This window comes from Vulpes vulpes, chromosome 9 (assembly GCF_048418805.1).
Source record: "Vulpes vulpes isolate BD-2025 chromosome 9, VulVul3, whole genome shotgun sequence".
NCBI lineage: Eukaryota > Metazoa > Chordata > Mammalia > Carnivora > Canidae > Vulpes > Vulpes vulpes.
Window position 1 is genome coordinate 52001053 of NC_132788.1, and position 23431 is coordinate 52024483.

Here is a 23431-nt window from a genome sequence, read left to right on the forward strand (position 1 = left end):
AGCTTTCTACATTTCTCCAACACTTGTTATTTCTAACATGGCTAATAGTTTTTATAGGGGTGTATTTGTGCCTTTTGCTGTACCCCAATACATTTCCTATTGCATATATCTTTAAGTTCTCCATAAGCTAGTGTGGCTCACTCACAAGTATTCAGAATGCATTAAGTTCCATACCTGCCTGGTATCACTTTTAGGTTTAGCATATCCAAATTTAACTTCCTGTGGATCCAATTAAGTATCTCATTATAGCCTCCATTCCTACACTAAAGTCAGTGTTGGTAAAGACATATAAGGAGAAAGCTATCAAGAAGTTCTAGTATTTAGCTAAGGCAATACTAGAACTGATATTTAAATTTTATTTTTTTAAAGATTTTATTTATTTATTTATTCATAGACACACACACACAGTGAGAGAGAGAGAGAGAGAGAGAGAGAAAGGCAGAGACACAGGGAGAGGGAGCAGAGAAGCAGGCTCCACGCAGGGAGCCTGATGTGGGACTCAATCCCAGGTCTCCAGGATCCCGCCAGCCGAAGGCGGCGCTAAACCACTGGGCCACCGGGGCTGCCCTGATATTTAAATTTTAAAGCATCTTTGGAAGCCAGTAACTTTCCCTCACAGTGGCCCTAAGTATATTTTAAGATTGCTAACTCTTAACTTTAGAATTTCTCATTTTTTCAAAAAAACAAGAATTATGTTTAACAATGAGCTTTCTTTGTTTAAATCACTCTGCTCCCAGGACACAAGAGTATGAAGGTTAGGTTTTGTTTTTAAATAAACTCTGCCCCCAAGGTGGGGCTCAAATTCACCACCCCTGAGATCAAGAATCACATGCTCCACTCCCTGAGCCAGCCAGACATCCCCCTAAAGGTTAGTTTCAAAGAACAGACCTGGCAGCCCAGGTGGCTCAGTGGTTTAGTGTCGCCTTCAGCCCGCAGGTGTGGTCCTGGAGACCCGGAATCAAGTCCCACATCAGACTCCCTGCATGGAATGGAGCCTCCTTCTTCCTCCGCCTGTGTCTGTGCCCCCCACCCCCGTGTCTCTCATGAATAAATAAAAATCTTTAAAAAAAATAAAAATAAAGAACAGACCAAGCAAAAAGCTAAGTATTTTGTGAATACCTACTATTCATATACTTTTCTTGTGAGGGAGGGTGCTGGGAAGGGGTGCAGATGGAGAAGAGACTCCCAAGCAGAAGTCTGCTGAGCAAAGAGCCAAACAGAATCCTGCAAACCTGAGATCACAACCCGACCTCAAGCCAAGAGTCTGACACTTAACCAACTGCACCAGCCAGGTGCCCCATGTCTACTATTCATATTAAGTCAATTATGTAATATGTTCCATTACCAAATTCTGTATATGAATTTTAAACCAGATGCAGTACATTCGCTTTATTTGCATTCCATGGGTTTCTATGTTTATGAGCATCTCTAAGAAATTGAATTTTAAAAACTAAAAACTTGACTGTATTTTCATAATTCCTTTTATTATAAAAACAAAGATATAATTTCAGAGAAAAATTCGGTCTAAAAAAGAAAAATTTGGTCTATCACACTATTATTTTCACAATATATATAAAGTCCGATTTTTTTAAAAGATTTTATTTATTTATTAATAAGAGACAGAGAGACAGAGAGAGGCAGAGACACAGGCAGAGGGAGAAGCAGGCTCCATCAAGGGAGCCTGATGCAGGACTTGATCCCAGGACTCCAGGATCACACCCTGGGCCAAAGGCAGGTGATAAACCGCTGAGCCACCCAGGGATCCCCCCATAAAGTCCAATTTTAATCTGACAATAGTCTACCTATACTTTTCAAACTTCCTGTGTTTCATATTATCACTCAGAGAAACTGATGCTTCCCCATTTTCATGCCTTTATGAATGTCAAACCATCACTCTGAAAATCAATTTAAAGAATAATCTGATGGATTAGAAAAACGGGTGTGCCAATGGATAGATACATGACAAAGCAAGTATAGAAATTAGATAGCAGTTATACAGGTGTTCAATGTAGAATTCTTTCAATTTTTCTGAACATATGAAAAATGTTTTTAGAACAGGGACGTCTGGGTGGCTCAGTGATTGAGCGTCTGCCTTTGGCTCAGGCTGTGATCCCGGGGTCCTGGGATGGAGTCCCACATCAGGCTCCCGAGAGGGAGCCTCCTTCTCCCTTTGACGGTGTCTCTTGTAAGTAAATAATCTTTTTCAAAAAGTTTTTTAAATGGTCTTTTGGTTTGGGTTTTTTTCTTTTTTTTTTAGATTTTATTTAACTTATTTGACAGAACACACACACACAAGCAAGGGAAGCAGCAGATGGAGAGGGAGCCTGAAGCGGGGCTCGATTCCAGGACCCTGGGGATCCTGACCTGAGCCAAAGACAGACGCTTTATGGACTGAGTCACTCAGGTGCCCCCTGAAAATTTTATAATGAAATCTTGGGAGATTAACATCCCATTTTCAAGGTCCATCTCAATAGCCAATACAAAATACTATTTTTCTTGATGGCATTTAACCCTTTCTATCATATACTATAGTTACTTATAGGTTATACCATCTCCCTACAGGATCTACGTTTGAATCATTTTTCTATCATTCTGATGCATCTAGTACAAACAATATCCTGTACACAAAAATCATTTAATAAGTGAGGGAAATAATAAAAGTACTTTGACCATCTACAGAAAATAAAATAATCATGAATCTTTATAGTTATACTAGTATGAACACTAACATATCATGAGCGTACAGAAAGCTAAAATATAAAAGACCCATGGTTCAAGAAAAATTTTTTCGCAACTATATATTTACAATATAGCAGACAATATAACATGCAGACATCAAATTATAATACACAACAGCATGAATTAAGAGATCACCAGGCATTCACTGAGAGAAGGCAAAAATGCCTTCAGGCAGGAACTGAGAACAGACCTGAGCTTTGCAGACTAAGGAAAATTTTTAGAACTTCCAGTAGAGGCATGAGATGACCCAAGTCCTGGGGACAGGACGGTCTAGAATTTAAAGAAACCTAACCTAGGTGAATGACTAAAAAGAGGGAAGTTAACATCTCCAGAGACAAAAGAGCTAACAGACTTGAGGGCACCAAGCAGCAAGAAAAGAGTGTGCTAAAGAGAACATCCAAGTCGACAATTAAGGAAAGGGTTAACCACCTAGACCATAAACACAATCAGGGAACTCAGGATGGGAATCTCATCTCAGAGTAAGAGGAAATATAGCATGCTTCGGTTTAAACATGTTCCATGAGAGGTAAAAGTGGAACATGTATGGCCTTTAAGTAACTGGAAACCAGGACAACAGAGGGAATAAGTTATCTAGAAAAGAACACAAGAAAAAGTCCACAACTTGTCCGGAGGTATCTTTAGGTTTGAATATAGAAGAAAAAATTAATGAGTTACTCAACCAGAGGAGAAGCCAGAATGAAATGAGGATAATCCAATGTAACTGAGTCCCCGGTAAGAAAGGAAGCAGTGGTCAACAGGAACCTGAGAAAGAAGACTTAGACACTCCCCTGAGCATCCTTAGTGACTTCTTATTTTTATATATATAAATTTTATTATTTATTCATGAGAGACACAGAGACATAGGCAGAGGGAGAGCAGGCTTCATGCAAGGAGCCTGATGTGGGACTTGATCCCCAGACTCCAGGATCACGCCCTGGGCTGAAGGCAGGCACCAAACTGCTGAGCCACCCAGGGATACCCTCATTAATGACTTCTGACCATAAAGACGGCAAGCTTCAGTAATCCTGAGAAACCAAAAATCGGGGGCCACAGAAGCTCATCACACAGCTCCAGCTCACTTTCTTCTGTAAAAAAAATATAGCCTGAAATAAAGGACACATGTTGCATTTCTGTCCTCATTTATTTTTTAATTTTTATTTATTATTTATGATAGTCACACAGAGAGAGAGACAGAGGCAGAGACACAGGCAGAGGGAGAAGCAGGCTCCATGCACCGGGAGCCCGACGTGGGATTCGATCCCGGGTTTCCAGGATCGTGCCCTGGGCCAAAGGCAGGCGCCAAACCGCTGTGCCACCCAGGGATCCCTCTGTCCTCATTTAAAGTAATGCATTAGGGACACCTGGGTGGCTTGGTGGTTGAATGTCTGCCTTCGGCTCGGCTCGGGGAATGATCCCACGATCTGGGATCAAGTTCCACATCGGGCTCCTTGTGGGGAGCCGGCTTCTCCCTCTGTCTGTGTCTCTGCCCCTCTCTCTTGTGCATCTCTCATAAATAAATAAATAAATAAATAAATAAATAAATAAATAAATAAATAAATAAATACTTAAAAAAGAATTTAAAGTACTGCATTAAGGTGAAAATTCACTAAATAATAAACTGGAAAGGGACTGCAAATTTAGCTTTCTAATTTTATTTGGCATAATATCAAAACTAGTTCGCTTTTTTTTTTTAAACCTTATGTCAGAGCTATATAAGGATGGATGAAAAAGAAAAAAAAAAAGAAAAAAGGAAAGCATCCCAAAAGCCTTCCAAGTGGCAAGAATAATTCGAACCAAGCCTCAGTATTTGCAGTGCTTAACCCACAAATTTATAAACCATAGGCTGACTGAATGAAGTAAAGTGGGATGCCAATGAGGGGGAGGAGGCTTTAAAAAACCATACGAAATCACTAATGTACAAAAGTCCATGTTCACATTTCATATGTTCCTTAGGAAACCACAAATAAGCAGTAATTCTCTACAAAGAATTTCTGTGTCACTGACATGAGTTGTTAGTCCTTATCAGGAATTAGTAAAAAGGGAGAATTCTTCCAGACTTTGGTATATTTACATACAGCATATCCACTGGAACACAAGCCCTCACCCTTTCAGAAACCAAAATATACACTTCTCAAGTTCATCTGATCCCTTCTGTTTGATAACTGAGGAGAAGCCCATACCAACTTCAGAATTTTGTACACATCAAAAAAAGGTGGTTATCTGACCCAAGGCAGGTCCCAGGGGGTTGCGCCAAAGGCAAGTCTCTGCAAGTTGTCACTGAAGGCCAAGGCAAATGTTGAAAGAAACAGAGCTAGATCCATTCTGCTCACTTAATATTCCCATGCTCTGTACAACTAAACGCTCCTTTGCTCTCTCCAATCACCATAGGGTTTATACTGCCTCTCCAAGAGGATTCCAGGAAGCCCCAAAGTTAGGGCACACATGCAGTAAAGAAAAAAAAGAAAAAAATCAGCCAATTAAATTCCCATGATGCCAGGTACTGGGTACTTTCCAAGGGCAGAGTGTTCTAGAAAAATGCAAATAATTCAGGCTCTCCAAAGAAATTCCAGGCAAATACAGACAGCTGCTATCTTAAAAAATCATAAGGAATTGTAGTCTAGGAGCTTGGATGGAGAGGCACAGACACAGGCAAAACATTTTCAGCCTATCAGGGATTCTAACTCACCACTGAGTATTCTTTCCGCTCCCTCCCTGTTTTTTATGTACCCTTAAAAAGAGTCCCTGTGCTGCGCATGGTATCTAGCCACATTTGTGTTCAATGCCAATGTGATAGCCTCTCAGTAAGAGGGGGTGGAGAGGTTGTCTCAATGAACTTTAACTTTTTTTTTTAAAGTTTACATGAAGGTGCCTGGGTGGCTCAGTTGATTGCATCTGCCTTCAGCTATCTGCCTTCAGCTCGGGTCATGATGCCTGGGGTCCTGAGATCCAATCCCTTGTTGGGCTCCCTGTTCTGTGGGGAGTCAGCTTCTTCCTCTGGCCCTCTCCCCTGCTCACGGGCACCCACGCACACTCTCTCAAATAAATAAAACCGTTTTAAAAAATAAAGTTTACATGACAATTAAGAATGTCTTCTTTCCTGTATTTAAGTGTTTGCCACTCTAAGAAAAGCTGAAAAAAAATCAAAAATAGAAATCACCACTCTGGCCACATCTCTCCTAAAGATCTGCCACAAAACCATAGGTAAAATAAAAATAAAATTCTTATAATCGTCAATTAAGGGATTCATACTTGACACCAACACCAATTTTGGAATTACTGGGGGGGAGAAAAGTGCCAGCCATTAAGACCGGTTACATTGGTCCCACCTACCTTTTTCAGTCTTCAGCAAATATGATCTCAATTTGGCTGCATAATTCCCTTACTCATTTTTAATGTTCTTAACTCATGCTCCCTTCCCCAATACATATATTGAAATCTTCACTACGCTGTAAAACAAGGTTTTCATCAAGGTAATTTCAGTAACAAACTATTAAGTTGGCCTCACTGGGAGGCCATTCTGTAAGTTAGAGTGTGCAGCAAGAAAACAGCTGTCATCCCTGCACTAAGGACTGTGGCTATTTAAATCACTCCACCTGCAAATTACAAATCTGAATTACAGAAGATGAATTTTAAAATAAAAATAAAAAAAAACATTTTTCAAACAATCAGTTGACAAGCCAAATTTAAAGAAACAGCATTCCAAAATAAAGAATTATCTGAGATATCTGTTAAAATTTTAATTTGCTTTATTTAAGTCTCATTGTTAATTGTTGAAGCATTCTTTTAACACAGATGCTCCAAATAATGTCAAAACAAAAAACAAGAGTCAACTTAAAACTGCTACTGTGGGGGGAGGGGTTGGGGAAACAGAATCAGAGCTCAGGATACTACTTCCCAAGCTCTAGAAAGCTTTCTATGTTGGGGGGGGGAGGGGGGACGACACACAACTGATCTTGGAAATGAAGTTTCACTATTTATAAATAGTGCACATGGTTTAAAAGACCCCGGGGTTTTCCAAAAGTCTTAGCTCCCACTTTGAGTGTAACCTTATGACAGTTATAGCCAATATTAAAACAAGTGTAAAGCAGATGTAATGTACTATCCCTACAAATACAAAATGCATAAACTGCAAATATAACCAGTGTCCATGGAACTAGTTTATAAACTCTTTAACAGCTTTTCAACTATTCTGTCCTATGCAAATAATTCAAATTCTCTGGCAGCCCCAGGAAGTTAAAGCACAAGAAACTATATTTAATTAAAGATTCAGTCTAATTCCCAGTAGTAAATCACAGGAAATATTGAGTTCCAAAGCAGCCTCTCCTCAGTTCTAAAACAGTTAGGTTTTGGTTGATTTGCATTTTAAATTTGATCTTTTTAAGCTAAAAGTCAGAATAAAATTTGTCCCTTTTATGAATCTTTAAAACAGGGATGTTTTTCGAATCTGAGAAACTTGGTTTTAACAAATAACTCATTTTTATGAAAACTGTAACCAGAAGACTAGGTATGAGTTAGAATACTTAAGGTCGTTTTTTTCTGCTTAAAATATCCTTTTACTCAAAGTGAAAATGCACTTGCTGTAATCTGACTTGCACCAACGGACTCTCATTACACCTGAAACATTTACTCACTGGAGAATGGCAGCCTGCTCCCTCCCAAAGCCGCACTAAGAGCTGCCACTGGGCCTCCCGCCTCCAATTCTGAACAAATTAAAAATTCTATGATCACTTAATGGATCTTCTAGCTACGATAAGCATATTCTTAAAGATAAAATTATAATTGCATTTGGGCAAAAAAAATTTAGAACAATTAAGAAACCAATAAAAAAAAAAATAGTTGGGGGCTTGATTTGGCCTTAGAATCTTTTTAAATTTTGGGACCCCCGGGGGGCTCAGCAGTTGAGCGCCTGCCTTCAGCCCAGGGCTGAAGTCCCTGGAGTCCCAGGACTGAGTCCCACACTGGGCTCCCTGCATGGAGAGGCCTGTTTTTTCCCTCTGCCTATGTCTCTGCCTCTCCCTCTCTCTCTGTGACTCTCGTGAATAAATAAATAAAATCTTTAAGAAAAAAAAAATAAAGCACTAAAATTTAAAAGTCTAGGTCATATTCCTAGTTTAAGAACACTCTAGTTTGGAATCCCTGGGTGGCTCTGCAGTTTGGCGCCTGCCTTCCACCCAGGGTGTGCTCCTGGAGTCCCAGGATCCAGTCCCACGTCGGGCTCCCTGCGTGGAGCCTGCTTCTCCCTCTGCCTGTCTCTGCCTGTCTCTCTCTCTCTCTCATGAATAAATAAAAATCTTAAAAAAAAAAAAAAAAAACACACAAAAACCCTCTGGTTTAAGGCCATGAGAGGCAAAACTAAACCTAATCCCCAAACACCGCCTGCCTCCATCTTGAAAAGGCCCCTCCAGCTAACTGGGGTAAACTGTGTCCATTTCCAAGGACTTAAAAGAACGGGGTAGGCACACAAAGTACTTTGAACATCCAAAATAAAATTTTTTTTCTTAAATGGCAAACTCTGTATGATAAACAACTCAAGCAGGGTTGATAGATGAGCCAGTCAAGTACTTCAAAAGTTAAGCTGGATTCCGCAGACAATTCTGATCTGTGGCTTAAAAGAACACACGCCCACCTTGGGAGGAGGACGCACTTTACTTTTTTGAAACACTCGGTAAAACTGCGTATAATGTCTAATAATGAGATTGTAACTGGCACCTTTACTCTAAAACACACTGTGGGAAAAATAAAATCCTGGCTCCTTTCTCCACGGGCTTCACTGCGTTATGAGTGACTTGACCTTTGACACACATTAGCCACAGACACGACAATGCGTGTAGGACGACCGTGGTGTGGCCGACTGGGCAGCCGCGCGGCGGGGGAAGGGCTGAGGAAGAGGTTCTGCGCCAGACTTTGCTCTCTCCCTCCACCGGCGACCTGTGCCGGTGAGGAGCTGGCGGCTCCGGGGGAGCCTCCGCAGGCCTGTCCTAAACCCCGGGGGCTCTCCGCCTCCACGGACGGAAGTACCTGTCCGCGCCCTGAATCCCTCCGGGTCCCCTCTGACAGGCCGAGAGGGCCAGGCGCCCCCTCTGCAGTCCTCGATCGAAGCGGGGCGTCCCCTACACGTTCCTGTGACGCGCACCTCCACTGGGAACTCCCCCGAAACACTCATCACGGAGCCCCTGCCTTGCCCCTCGCCTCGTACTTCCGAAGCTCGGGAACACTTAGGTGGCCACGCGACAGAAAAGGTACACACACTCCCAGCTCCCGCCGCCCGAGGCAGCCTCTCCACGCTAATTAAAGGCCTCGATCGTGGGCGAGGCCAAGTTTGGGGGCACTTCCTGGCGGAGGGCAGCGCTCGCAGCGCAGCCCCGCGGCCCGGCGGGGAGCGGCGCCCCACGCCGGCGCGCTGGCCCTTTAAAGGCGCGGTCCGCCTGCGCCTGCGGCCCCGCCCCCGCCACCGCCCCCGCCCCCGCCCCCGCCGCCGAGGGTCACACTTGAACTTTAGCTCGCCCCGCGCCGCCCGCCGCCCGCGCCCGCGCCCGCGCCCCGCAGGCGGTGGCCGCCTCTTAGCACGTGTTCGATGCACTACTCAGGTTCGGCGCGCCCGGGACCCCGGCCCCTGTACTCGAGGCCACTCCGCAGGAAACCAAAACAAAGCAAGACGGACGCCGGCCTCCAAAACTGCGCGGCCAGCCCCGGGGCCGGCTCGCGACCCGTCCCGCCACCTACAGCGCGGTCACCGCGCGGCGGGGCCCCGAGGAGCCTCGCCGCGCCCTCCTCCGCCCAGCGCGGCGGAAACAGCTCTGCGGCGCAGCCCAAGGCCGGGGGGACGCGCGCCGCGGCGGCGGCCAAGAGCAGCCGCCCTCAGCCCTCGCGGCCCCGGGGGGGAAGGGAGCAGCGGCAGGGGTCCTCCCGGGCGTGGGGCAGCAGCTCCCAGGATCCGCTTCCCCTTTCACCGGCGAGCTTTCTGCCCGCTCTGCGCCCACCTGTAGTACTTCTTCACCCCCCACTTCTCCGGGGAGCCCCTTCCCCGCCCCGCTCGAACTCTCCCCGGCGCGCTCACACACGGCGACGCCCGCGCCCCGGCAGGTCTCGGGCCGACCCGCCGCTCGCGTCTGCCGCTCCTGGCGCGCTCCCTGCACGCGCTGCCCGCAGGAGGCCGAGCGAGCGTCCAGCTGCGCCTCACCTGCCCCACCACGACCTCCGGTGGAGGCGGGGGTCCCCGCGCCCCCCGCCCCGTCCGGCCGTGCGCCCCAAAGCCACTCACCTTCCAGCCCGCCGAGCTGTTGCTGTCACCCTTATCCTTGAAGTAGGGCACGCTCTTGACCATCCACTCGTAGATCTGCGACAGCGTGAGCCGCTTCTCGGCCGAGCTCTCGATGGCCTTGGTGATGAGGTCGGCGTAGGACAGGTTGCCCCACGCGTTGCGCCGGGACGAGCTGCTCTTTCGCGGCTGCCCCGCGAGCGGCCCGGTGGCGGCCGGGGGCACCGGCGGGTGCTGAGACAGCGGCCCGGGTGGCGGCGGCTGCGGCGGCGCGGGGTGCAGGCAACCCGCCTCCGGGCCCTGGAAGTCCCCGCACAGTCCCCCGGTGGCGGCAGCTGCGGCCGCCGCCGCCGCCACCGCCGCCGCCGCCGCCGCGGCCGCCGCCACGGAGCCCGGCGCCTGCGGGAAGTCCCCGGTCTCCTCCAGCAGGCTCAGGTTGCTCATGAAGTCGGCGCTGACAGCGGCCGCCGGGGCCGAGGGCAGGCCGGCGGCGGCGTCGGGGTTGGCGGCCGCGCCGCCCGACGGCGCCGGGCTGGAGGTGGCCGAGTTGGACTGGCTGAACTCCGGCCTGGGCAGCGGCCAGGTGCACGAGCGCGGCCGGGGCAGCGGCTCGAAGTCCGGGTCGATCTCCACCACCTGGGGCGCTTCGGCCATGGTGACCCCCACCCCTCCCCCAGCCGCCGGAGAGCCGAGGGGTCGCGCGCAGCACGGGGGGCCGAGGGGGAGGGGCGCGAAGAGCCGGTGCGGGACTGGGGGGGCGAGGTCGGCGCCTCGAGGCGAAGAAGACCGGGACGAAGGTGCGGCGGAGTGGAAGCGCGAGCCCAGAACTTAACTTCGCGCGTCCATCACCCTCGGAGCTCTTCCAGGTCCCGGCACGGGCGGGACCGCAGGCCGGAGTCGCCGGGCCGGGCGGCGGTGGGCGCCGCGCTCCTCCGGCAGGGCCGCGGAGCGAAGGACGGACGGACGGACGGACGGACGGACGGACGGACGCCGCGGGCCGCTCGCTCCACCGGTCGCGCGGCCGCAGCGCTGCTGCCTGTTGAATGCGGCGGCGGCGGCGGCAGCTGCAGCGACTACGCGGCCGCCCGACTTACGGGATCTGCCACCGCCCCCCGCCCGCGGCGGCGCGCGCGCCGGCCCGCCCCTGACTGGCAGCGCGCGCGGCCAATGAGCGTGCGGCGCCGCCCTCGAGCCGCCAGTGGTCGCCCGCCGGGGCGGGGCGGGCTGTCCGCGGGGAGGCGGCCGCGGCCGGGGGCAGCGGAGTGTTTTTCTCTTTCGCACACCCTCTTGTTTTTGGGTCTCTGTCATTATTTTCTGGTAGATCTCCAGTGTTTCTGTGAGTCTCTCGCCCTCTCGGCGTGTTGAGTGCTCCGCGGCGAACCGGCGCGGAGGCGGCGACACTTTGTTTACTCCCGAGGCGCAAAGCCGCGCGCTCGGGGAGCTCGAGGGGGGCGAGTCTCGGGGCGCGGGGCGGGGGCCGGGGACGCTCCTCGCTCGGCCGGCGCCGGGTGGGCGCGGGAGGCGGCCTCGCGGAGCTCCACGCAACCGCCCCTTCGCGGCTCCACCCACGACTTTTTTTTCTTGGCAAAGAAACGTGGGGAAGTCGGTGGGTCTGTTTTCGTGTTCGGTTTCCTTTCCCCGCGGTCGGCCAGGCCCTCGGGCTCCGCGCGCGCTGCACCGCGCCCCGGCACCTGGGCCCCGCCGCCCCCGCCGCCCCCGCCGCCGCCGCCCCCGCCGCCCGGGGCCCACCTGTCCGCGCCCGCGAGCTGCGCCTCCGCGCTTCGGCCTCACGGGGCACCCGGCGCCCGGCCCGGCGGCCGCCAGCGGGTCCGTTCCATCCTCCACCTGGCCCAGCGCGGGCCGAAGACGGCCCATTCCGCGCGCACACGCGGACCCGACGCCTCCAGCCAGACCGCGCGCCCCGGCGGGGACTCTCCCGGCGGGAACCGCAGACTCAGCAGCCCGGGGGCGGCGGGGAGGGTCCAGGGAAGAGCGTGTACGCGGAGCCTTGTCACTTCATGACTTACCCCTAATGGAGTCCGACTTCTTGTGATGCCCTTGCTGTTTGGGATGCAAGAAGTAAGGTGTCGGGAAGTAAAAGCCAACAGGGGTAAGACCACGCTTGGGGTTCAGCCCTGCCCCACCCCCAGGTGCCTTTGAACTGTTTGCCGCGAGCGTCCACCGCAGCACCAAAACCACCAGCCCACCCCACTTTTCCCCATCGGAGCTCCAGGTCCTGGACATCCTGTCGAGATCAATGGGGCCAACGTAGACAATGGTCCTTATGTTTCTGGGAGCAAAAGAAACGGTTTTCAAGAAACAGCTCTTTTGTTTTGCTTTTGTATGAGGCATTTCCTTTCAGAGGGATGGGATCCCTTAGGATGGAAGATTGACAGTAGGGTTTTCAATATCTTGTCCAAAATGACAGCTCCCAATGATCTCAAAAATCCCCTTTTTCTTACAGGTAATTCTCCGATTGAAAAGCGGCATCTGGGACACCCGGGAGCCTCAGCCCAGGCCATGATCCTGGAGTCCCGGGATCGAGTGCAGCATTGGGCTCCCTGCACAGAGCCTGCTTCTCCCTCTGCCTGTGTGTGTGTGTGTGTGTGTCTCTCTCTCTCTCTCTCATGAATAAATAAAATCTTTCTTTAAAAAAAAAAAAGTGGCATCTGAAGAAAATTAGGCCTCATTTACAAGAGTTTGAAAGGACTTAAGGGATTTCTTTCTTTCTTTACAAATTCTATCATCTCCCTACTTCAGACCGGTATTTCCTCATAATGCACATACTGAAATAGCTTCCCACCAATACGGAAGCCTGGTGGAGGAGGCCACGAGCCTGGTGGATTAAGGATAGGGTTAATGCTCACCCTCCTCTTTGTGGTCTCTGCATTTACTATCAAATTTGGACAGTTCGGGCCTCCTCTGCCAGCCACTAGGGGACCTCAGTAACCCAGATGATAGGCTCAAAGGAAGGCGATAATGTTAATACCCTCAACCTCTCCAATTAAGCTCTGCAGAGGCAGCTCCCACTCAGATGACCACACCCTACAAATAGGCGGTGCCCTGTTGGATCATCCTTGGCAAAGGAAACCAGCTGCAAATTTGGCCCTGCCTTCCTTTCAATTCCAGTTTTTCATGGCTTCAATCAGAGGACAGTATTTCTTACAGACTTTCCCTCAGGTCTTTGAAATCTGGACAATCCTGCCTAATTATTTAAATGTTGTAGTTTGCTTTCTTTGGTCTTGTTTAAGAAGTTTGACTGGGGGTAGCCCCGGTGGCTCAGCAGTTTAGCGCCACCTTCGGTCCAGGGCGTGATCCTGGAGACCCGGAATCGAGTCCCATGTCAGGCTCCCTGCATGGAGCCTGCTTCTCCCTCTGCCTGTGTCTCTGCTTCTCTGTGTGTGTGTGTGTGTCTCTCATGAATGAATAAATAAAATATTTTTTAAAAAAAAGAGTTTTACTGGAAGCAGGCACAGAGTACCTACAGTGCCAGTGTCCTTGACACATAGTTCCAAAAAACCGAACGTATGTTTAAAGGTGTTTGTACCACACTGTATTTGTCAATTTACTGAACCTTAGGATGCTGGTGAACATTTGGCTTGTTTCCAATCTTTAGCTCGCACAAGGTATTCTGTAATAAATAGCCATACATAACTCATTTTGCATCTGTGCAAGTATATACGCAGGAGGAATTTCCAGAAAAGAGATCACTGGGTCAGCAGTTAAAAGTATTCGCAATTTTGAGACACACCGTCAAATTGCCCTCCATAAGAGTTGTATCAAGCTAAATTTCCTTTTCAGCTAGAGCCACAGAATATTAAAATTGAAAGTAGACAGAAATCACCTTGGTGGCCTCCAGTCACCATTTCTCCATAAGGAAATTGAGGCACAGAGAGGCTGATTTGCCCAAGGTTACACAGAGGTGAGTGGTGCTGCCACAGCTGAAACTCCAATTTCCTGCTTTCCCATCAATAATCTTCTCGATACATAGAAAATTAGAAATATCCACAATTCCTATATGGCACTAACCACTGTAAAACTTAACAGTCTATTTCCTTCCAGTCAACCCCACATATTTTAGTAATTTTAGTTAGGTGAACTCCACTGAACTAGACAAAGTTTTGATTTAGAAGATTGAAGAAGCAGACGCAAAAAGGTAATAGTGACAGTAAGATAATGAAAGAAAAACAATTACAAAAGAAGTAGTTTTAAAAAAGTAGTTTGGGGGTTTTTTTTTTTAGTCAGAAACATAAACATTTTCTCTCACTTTGAAGGATGCTAAAGTATTTAGGTTGGCACTCGTTCTGCTTAGGAGAAAAAAAAAGTTCATTTCTTTTCTTCAGTATTTTTTGTAGTAGCTGTTTGCTTTGAAGGCTGTTTCTAATGATTATAATTTATTTATTGGTGCATATGGCCCGTCTGGGAAGAAAAAATATTTCATGTCAGATAAGAACAAAGTGAAAAAGGAATTTATCCTCACAAAGCGCATCTCACAAACCAGTGTTGTATTCTTTCCTCTGCCTGGTTTTCAGAGTAGCTACTCTACCACCCTTGACAGGAAGACTGAGGGTCTTCCGGCATTTACCTCTTGTATGCAAATACAGAAACTTCTGCATTTACCCCTCACCACCAACACACTGATCTCTGGTTTGAATTCTTACTCGTGGGGCGCCTGGATGGCTCACTACTGAAGTATCTGCAGACCTTCAGCTCAGGTCCTGATCTCTGGGTCCTGGGATCCAGCCCCACATGGGGGGGGGGGGGGTGTCTCTGCTCAGCACGGGGGGGGGGGGGGGGGGGGGGGGGTCCTGCTTCTCCCTCTCCCTCTGTGATCTAACTCTCTCAAATGAATGACAAAACAAATACATTTATTTATTTACTTACTTACTTACTTATTTAAGTAAATAAGTAAATTCTAAAATTGTCAAAATGTGTAACTTAAGTCCAACTTAATGAGTAAGTGAAAAGCCTGGATGTTTATTTTTCAGTCATGAAAATACTGAATACTTCGTATTCCCCTTCCTGGCAACTGCCCATTTCTGCTATCTTGTCTAAATTATTAAGAGGACTGCTATCAACCTAAAACGACCTTTCTTCACTGTGTCCATAGAAGATAACCCAAAAAACCACAGCTTCAGGTTCTTAAACCAATGTTCTGAAACTTGGCATAGTAAGTCGTAGCTATAGCAATAGTAGAAGGAGTCACTCATTTTCCTTGAGGGATAATTTCTTTTGGATTTTGTTATCCTTTCAACAAAGACTTATAGAGCACCTAATATGTGTATGCCAGGTATTGTGCATCTTAGAGTACAATGTTTTGATGGAAAATTCCTTGAGTTCACAAATGTTTTTGGTTTTTTTTTTTACTTTCCTTTATATGATTTTGATGTCAGAGTTAGGACAGTGATACTCTTGGGGATCCCTGGGTGGCGCAGCGGTTTAGCACCTGCCTTTGGCCCAGGGCGCGTTCCTGGAGACCCGGGATCGAATCCCACATTGGGCTCCCGGTGCATGGAGCCTGCTTGTGTCTCTGCCTCTCTCTCTCTCTCTCTCTGTGACTATAATACATAAAAAAAAAAAAAAAAGGACAGTGATACTCTTAAATAATCAATGCATAGGGATGCCTCGGTGGCTCAGCGGTTGAACATCTGCCTTCAGCCCAAGGCATGATCCTGGAGTAGGATCGAGTCCCACATCAGGCTCCCTGCATGGAGCCTGCTTCTCTCTCTGCTAATGTCTCTGCTTCCCCCTCTCTATGTCTTTCATAAATAAATAAATAAAATCTTTAACAACAACAACAACAAAAAATAACCAATGCATATTAACAATATTTATTTGGAGGAATCACACACACACACACACACACACACACAAAGCATTTGGTAGACACAAAGAATGCTAAGTTGGGAAAAAATTGAAATATTATCATCAATTTTGAAGAAAAATGATAAGATGGGGTAGAAAAGTTAAATAAATGTGCCATCCACAGGCATTGGGAGTATGAGCTCTGGCCCCCAGTTCTTGGAGGTTTTTGGTTTTTTTTTTTTTTTATTCATGAGAGACACACAGAGAGAAAGAGGCAGAGACACAGGCAGAGGGAGAAGCAGGCTCCCTGCAGGGAGCCCGACATGGGACTTGATCCTGGGACTCCAGGATCATGCCTTGGGCCAAAGGCAGGCGCCAAACCGCTGAGCCACCCAGGCATCCCAGTCCTTGGAGTTTCCATGATCTTACTTCAAGTGGACAAAAGACACAAGCTACATCAGCTTATTTGCCTATCACAAATAAACACAGTGCTTCCGTACCTGTAACTGAAGAGAAGCATTGGGCAAGTCATGAACCAGAACATCAATATTTTCAGTAGCCAATGTTTGTCACCATCAATAAACATCAAAAAATGTTACCAGTAGTTCTATCTGGGTGATAGATTTATAGGTGATTGTTATTGGTCAAACACAAGCTCCTTTTACCCGTAAGAAAACAGAGACACTGAGAATTTAAAAGATTGGCCGAGTGAACCAAGATGGTGGTTCCCGTGGATCTGGAGTTGAAGAAGGCCTTCACAGAACTTGAAGCCAAAGTTATTGACATTCAACCTATTTATTTTATTTATTTATTTAAAGTTCAACTTTTTTTCTTAAGTAGGCTCTATCCCTACTCAACAGAAGGTGAAGCTTGCAGACATACAGATTGAACAGATAAACAGAACGAAAAAGCACGCACATCTTACAGATACAGAGATTATGACTTTGGTAGATGAGACTATCGTGTATGAAGGTGTAGGAAGAATGTTTATTCTTCAGTCCAAGGAGGTAATTAACAGTCAACTGGTAGAGAAACAGAAAATAGCAGAAGAAAAAATTAAAGAACTACAACAGAAAAAATCCTACCTCGAGTGGAGTGTGAAGGAAGCTGAGGGCAACATCTGGGAGATGCTGATGGCACGAAGGACCCAGTAGGAAACCTCCAGCCAAGCTTCCTGCCCCCTCCCATTCCTGGCAAGGGTAGGTGGGGGGCCCATGTGGAGAAACTTCTCTTCTGCCCTGATGGACTTTTTATTTGGATGATCTCATAACCCTGTGTTTTCTACTTCACCATGATACCCTTTCAGACCCCAGTTCTGTATTTTTTATCCTGGCTCTGTCTGCCACCCCTGTCCAGAACACACTTCTCCCCTGGGGGTGAGTCACAAACTCCCAGGAGAGGGAAGATGGGAGCCAGGACAGATAGGGGAGCTCTGCCCAAGCCTATTACCTAGTTATGCTCCTTAGACCAATAAAAGGCATGTGTTTCCCCCCCTCCCCTGCAAAAAAAAAAAAAAGATTGGCCCCAAACTGTACAGTTAGTAAAGCACCAGGATGAGAATGCAGACTTCTTAACATTCAGGCCAAAACTGAGTTCTATAGAATTGCTTTTCACAACAGCACCTTTTCTTTTCTTTTCTTTTCTTTTCTTTTAACAGCACCTTTTTTAACTAGAGATTTGCAGACTATTTGATGACATTCAACCATTTATTTTATTTATTTAATTAAAGTTCAACTTTTTTTCTTAAGTAGGCTCTATCCCTACTCACCACCCAGAGACGAAGAGTTGCATGCTTTATGAGACATCTGGGTGGCTCAGGGTTAAGCATCTGCCTTCAGCTCTAGGCGTGATCCTGGAGTGCCAGGATCAAGTCCTACATCCGGCTCCCTGCATGGAACTTGCTTCTCCCTCTGTCTGTGTCTCTGCCGCTCTGTGTCTCTCATGAATAGATAAATAAAATCTTTTTTTTTTTTTAAGATTTTATTTATCTATTCATGAGAGACAGATAGAGACAGAGAAGCAGAGACACAGGCAGAGGGAGAAGCAGGCTCCCTGCCGGGAGCCTGACCTGGGACTGGATCCCGGGTCTCCAGGATCAGGCCCCGGACTGAAGGTGGTGCTAAACCGCTGGGCCACCGGGGCTACCTGAATAAAATATTTAAAAAAAAAAAAAAAGAGTTGCATGCTTTACCCACTGAATTTACCCCTTAGATTCAATTTATTTTAAACACTAGGTCTTTATCTTTGAGACGTAAAATAACTCTCCCAAATTCCAAACTGCATAGATGTTACAATTAAATTTTTTTCTGACATTAAGGACTCATAGAATTGCCATAAAATCCATGGATGGCACATGAAATCCCAAATTCTTTGAATGTCACCAATCTGAATTTTGCATCCATGCTTAAACACAATGTGTTTTCACTATTTTATTTCTGTTTCATGTCATATTAAAGCTCTTAATATGCTTCCAAAAAAGGGGGACATATGTATTAAATAAGAAAACGCTGCCATGTAGAACACAGATGGTAGTACGTTTTTGGCAGAAAGGAAGTTTAATGAGGCATTTTACTTATTTACTTGGAAAACTAATATGTATGAATGTTCAAGTTAAGCTGTAAGAATTAATTGCTGTTTTACAATAATCAGATTTTTTTCAAATCAAATCTCCCTATTTCCATAACATTAGTAAGGAAAGAGAGTCAAATGTGATTGTAAAGCAACCCTGAGAGTGTCCTGACAATAATAAAAGAATGAAGAAGAAACTAATTTAGCGTTTTATAACTAACCACACTGCTTGTCATTTGTTGATAAAAATCAATAACAAGAGGTAATGACTGTGTACAGCACATGTGTTTTAAATGTTACATATAGTCACTGTGTCAGTTACGGTGTGAAAACATGAGGTAAGAGTTTTATCAAATTTCAGATTTGGCTGACTCACAGGGCCCACCCATATGCAAAGTCTGCTGTGCCAGAGAGTAAACATAAATGGAGGGTGAGTATTTCTCCAGGATATCAGGTTTCTATTTGGTGGTAAATACAGCCTTTAAAACACATTGAATATTCTATATTCTAAGGTTTAACATTTAAAAATGGAATTTCTAATTAACCGATCACTGATAATCATGCTGGAAGAAAAATTGATTTGTCTCATATGGTGCCATGTGTGCTTTAAATAATTTTGTGTTTGGACAACAAATTACAAACAGAGCATTTGACAGCTATATTGCATGCCTGCACCCTGGAAGAACCCAACCAGGAAAAGCTCTTTCCACAATCCAAGACTAGGCTTGGTGAGAACCCTTCTCACTGCTTTCCAGATTTATATATGATCTGAAACAAGATGATACATAAATTGACAAATATAAGTATATACTTTTTGCTTCAAAATTTTTTCATTAAAAAAAAAGATTTTATTTGTTTATTCATGACAAACACACAGAGAGAGGCAGAGACACAGGCAGAGGAAAAGCAGACTCCATGCAGGGAGCCCGATGCGGGACTGGATCCTGGGACTCCGGGATTATGCCCTGGGCCGAAAGCAGACGCTCAGCCGCTGAGCCACCCAGGCATCCCAGAATCAGAATATATCCATAAAGCTATTTTCCTTGTGCCTCTTAATAAAAATGACTATTTTTTCTACTCTTAAGGACTCAACACTTTATAGCTATCATCTGAATCGGTCCTCAAAACCACCCAATAAGGTAGGAGGTATTATGATTCATTTTTTGCAGAAACTGAAACTGAGGTACAAAAACCTGAGAAATTGACCTAAAGTCTTTCCTTACAAGTTTATCTAATTATAGCAGACATGAACCTACCGTTATCAAAAAATCCAGAACTTGTGTCCTGTTTAACACTTTCTACCTCCATGAAATGTTGAGATTTTTAAAAAGAGAACGAGAAATTAACTAGAGCTAGGGATTAATTCAATGATTCAACATTTTTTCCAGAAAACTGACTTTTAGACTTTTTTTGGTTTGTTTGGTGGAGGGGGGTGGTGGTTATCTGCAATCAGCTCTGCCTGAAACCAGTTCATGTTATGTTAATGAAAGAAGCCTAGAGATAGAACAAAAATAACAATAATAATGCTGGTGTTTGCATTTGTATAACGCAAATGATGTGAGGGATGTCAGCCATTAGCACTTGCTTATTTGAACCAACTGCCCTTCCGGAATGGTTGGCTTCTCGGGAACTCTTTCCTTTTTTCTTTTTTCTTTTTTTTTTTTTTCCGGGAACTGTTTCCAAAGCTCTTTTTATCCTGAATAAAAGCACACAAAACAAAATTGAGCAGCCTAGATTGAGCTCTCCCCACCGAAGGGGGTTATTTGCAATGGATTTTTACCTAGAAACTTTTCTTCATACGAGTTTCAGAAGCTTGGATTTAGATTAGAACACAGGAACATATATTTTACAGTTCAAGTGGAGGCCTCCTATATTATTTGAAATCCAGCTCTATTGCTGAAATTGCTGGGGATGGTCAAAGCCTTTAGGTCTCCTTTCCTGAGACAATAAACAAAAGTACAAGCAGAACAAATAAAACTCTTGTGTTCCTTTCTATTTTGAAGTCAATGTCAAAATGAATCGGAAAGTGCCTCCTCAACCATCAGGTGAACATAAAATTCAGAAATATTTTTAAAGTACCATTAGAGAACTACTGTGGGAATGGTATGGGGCCATATCTCAATGCCCTCAGTTCTCATAAAAAGCATGAATAAAACATCCTTTGGCTAGAGGTTTGTGTGGGGTGTGTTCTCTTGCCTTTAACCTCACAACACAGGGTAGTATAGGCAGCTTCTACAAACCACAGACTACGGGTCAGTATTAGAAGAACTTTTTTTTTTTTTTTTTAAGATTTTATTTATTTATTCATGAGAGACACATAGAGAAAGGCAGAGACACAGGCAGAAGGAGAAGCAGGCCCCATGCAGGGAGCCTGATGCGGGACTTGATCCTGGGACTCCAGGATCACCCCCTGGGCCAAATGCAGGCGCTAAACCCCTGGGCCAAATGCAGGCGCTAAACCCCTGAGCCACCCAGGGATCCCCAGTCAGAAGAACTTCTCTGTGGCTGCCTTCCTTTTAGCCAGGAACAGTTTCAATAATCACTCCTCCGTGCTTTCGAATCTCCAGGAGATGTCCTCGTTTGAATGACCCGTTGAACTTTGCCAATTCATCCAATTGCTGTAAGAGTCAGCAAATGTTGAAGATCAGTGCCAAGCTTTGTATGATAACCAAGTCAAGTCAGTCAATCATCCAAATATATTATCCCTCTTCCTTAAGAGCCATATATCTGATACTTGATTTGATTTTTCACCTTTCTTTTTTTTTATTTATTTTTATTTTTATTTATTTATGATAGTCACAGAGAGAGAGAGAGAGAGAGAGAGAGAGAGGCAGAGACACAGGCAGAGGGAGAAGCAGGCTCCATGCACCGGGAGCCCGATGTGGGATTCGATCCCGGGTCTCCAGGATCGCGCCCTGGGCCAAAGGCAGGCGCCAAACCGCTGCGCCGCTCAGGGATCCCCTGATTTTTCACTTTTCATGATAGACGCGGCTGTATCAAAGCCTGACTAAAATCTGAAAACGGGGGCGCCTGGGTGGCTCAGTGGTTGAGCGTCTCCCATCCGCTCAGGGCGTGATCCCGGAGTCCCCGGATCAGGATCGAATCCCAAATGGGGCTCCCTGCAGGGAGCCTGCTTCTCCCTCTGCCTGTGTCTCTGCCTCTCTCTCCCTCTCTCTCTCTCTCTCTCTCTCTCTCTCTCTCTCTCTCTCTCATAAATAAATAAATAATAAATAAATAAATAAAATCTTTTAAAAAAATAAAATAAAATCTGGGGATCCCTGGGTGGCGCAGAGGTTTGGCGCCTGCCTTTGGCCCAGGGCGCGATCCTGGAGACCCGGGATCGAATCCCACGTCGGGCTCCCGGTGCATGGAGCCTGCTTCTCCCTCCGCCTATGTCTCTGCCTCTCTCTCTCTCTCTCTCTCTGTGACTATCATAAAATAAATAAAAAAAAATTAAAAAATTAAAAAAAAAAAATAAATAAATAAATAAAATAAAATAAAATAAAATCTGAAAGCACGTCCCACTGGGCCCCTGGGGTTGTCTCCATCCAGGGCTGGAGGGAGTAGGAAACTGCGGAGACACGGTGGCTGTCTTACAGATTGGGTAGCCTTTATATCAAGTATGCTACCGTGATGTTTGTTCGCCCTACATGCAAAATACGATAAAGTGAAATCACCAATGGATCATCCAAGTGATCCATTTTTCATCCAAAGCAGAAAACCAACAAGACATGATCAACTAGAAGCTCTTTTATTCCCTGTGCAATGTTCTATTTATTCTGCATTTTGAATTTTTATCTTGGTATGACTAGCCACAAACATACCTCAGTGAGGTATTGTAAGGATTAAAATAGTGTCCAACAATGCTCTGAAACAGGGATGACATGTTTGTTCTTTGACATTGGTACAACCTTGTGGGTAGGTTTTTGTTACATTATGAATTACTTTAATCTAAGTAAACATATGATTTCTAAATCACTGGTGTTTGTTCTAAATCCTACCATGGCTCCTTCATATTCAAGTGTTATGACTTTGCTTGCCCAAATCCAACTGATTATTTGTGAATTCATAAGTAATGTGTGTATATCACAGCAAGCATTTAGAAGTCTCAAATTAGAGATCTTTACTACCTATCAGCGCCCTACAATTGAGTTTGAAAAGAAAGCAATACATAAAAACGACTTGAGGATTCTGAACCTCTGCTCCACCTTTTTAGATGGTCTGATAATACCAAAACTTTGCCAAAAAGGCATTAGAAATCCTATTATTCTTTTTTTAAATTTATTTATTTATTTATTTATTTATTTATTTATTTATTTATGAGAGACAGAGAGGCAGAGACACAGGCAGAGGGAGAAACAGGCTCCATCCCGGCAGCCTGACGTGGGACTCGATCCCAAGACTCCAGGATCATGCCCTGGGCCGAAGGTAGGCGCTAAACCACTGAGCCACCCGGGCTGCCCAAAAATCCTATTATTCTTGACTGTCTCAGCAGACAATTGAAAAGCAGTTAAAAATAAAGTTAGCTGACTCATTTGGTGAGTTAGGTGATGATGTTACTGGCAGCGTCAACTTCCACAGATAATGTTATCACAGAAGGCAGCCCAACTTAACAATAGAGAAAATTTCTCTAAAATTCAAGAGAAAATTGATACAATGTATTCTTTGGCTTTCTGTGGTTCTTTTTTTTTTTTTTTTTTTAAGATTTTATTTATTTATTCATGAGAGACACACAGAGAGGCAGAGACACAGGCAGAGGGAGAAGCAGGCCCCATGCAGGAAGCCTGATGTGGGACTGGATCCTGGGTCTCCGGGATCTCGCCCTAGGCCGAGGGTGGCGCTAAACCGCTGAGCCACAGGGGCTGCCTTAATATTCACTTTTATTTTTATTATTATTTTTTTAATATTCACTTTTAAAATGAAAAAGGGTTCATGTCTGTTCATGTAGACAAATTCTTTCTAACAAGAAACACCACCCGGATTACCACATTTTGCAGTTATTCCTGGATTAGTTAAATCTTGGCAGTTGTGCTGTAAAACCATGTGTAGATGTGTGTGTGT

The 23431-nt window shown here is 45.8% G+C and overlaps 3 protein-coding genes across 3 annotated transcripts in view; 2 read left to right on the top strand and 1 right to left on the bottom strand.

The window, feature by feature from the left end:
- Positions 1-11116, bottom strand: part of FOXO1 (forkhead box O1) — a 101749-nt gene extending 90633 nt beyond the window's left edge. Inside the window, exon 1 of the mRNA XM_025996854.2 lies at positions 10001-11116. Within this exon, the coding sequence (XP_025852639.2) occupies positions 10001-10651 (651 nt within the window). The 5' untranslated portion in view covers positions 10652-11116. The remainder of the gene's footprint in view (positions 1-10000) is intronic.
- On the top strand, positions 10650-13610 carry LOC140594010 (uncharacterized). The gene is made up of 4 exons (XM_072722117.1): positions 10650-10810; positions 10864-11198; positions 11339-12107; positions 12462-13610. The coding sequence occupies exons 1-3, from the start codon at positions 10650-10652 to the stop codon at positions 12028-12030; spliced, it is 1188 nt and encodes a 395-aa protein (XP_072578218.1). The 3' UTR covers positions 12031-12107; positions 12462-13610.
- Positions 13611-16520: 2910 nt separating this feature from the next.
- On the top strand, positions 16521-16956 carry LOC112918572 (prefoldin subunit 1-like). The gene is made up of 2 exons (XM_025996606.1): positions 16521-16585; positions 16653-16956. The coding sequence occupies exons 1-2, from the start codon at positions 16521-16523 to the stop codon at positions 16954-16956; spliced, it is 369 nt and encodes a 122-aa protein (XP_025852391.1).
- Positions 16957-23431: the final 6475 nt, after the last annotated feature.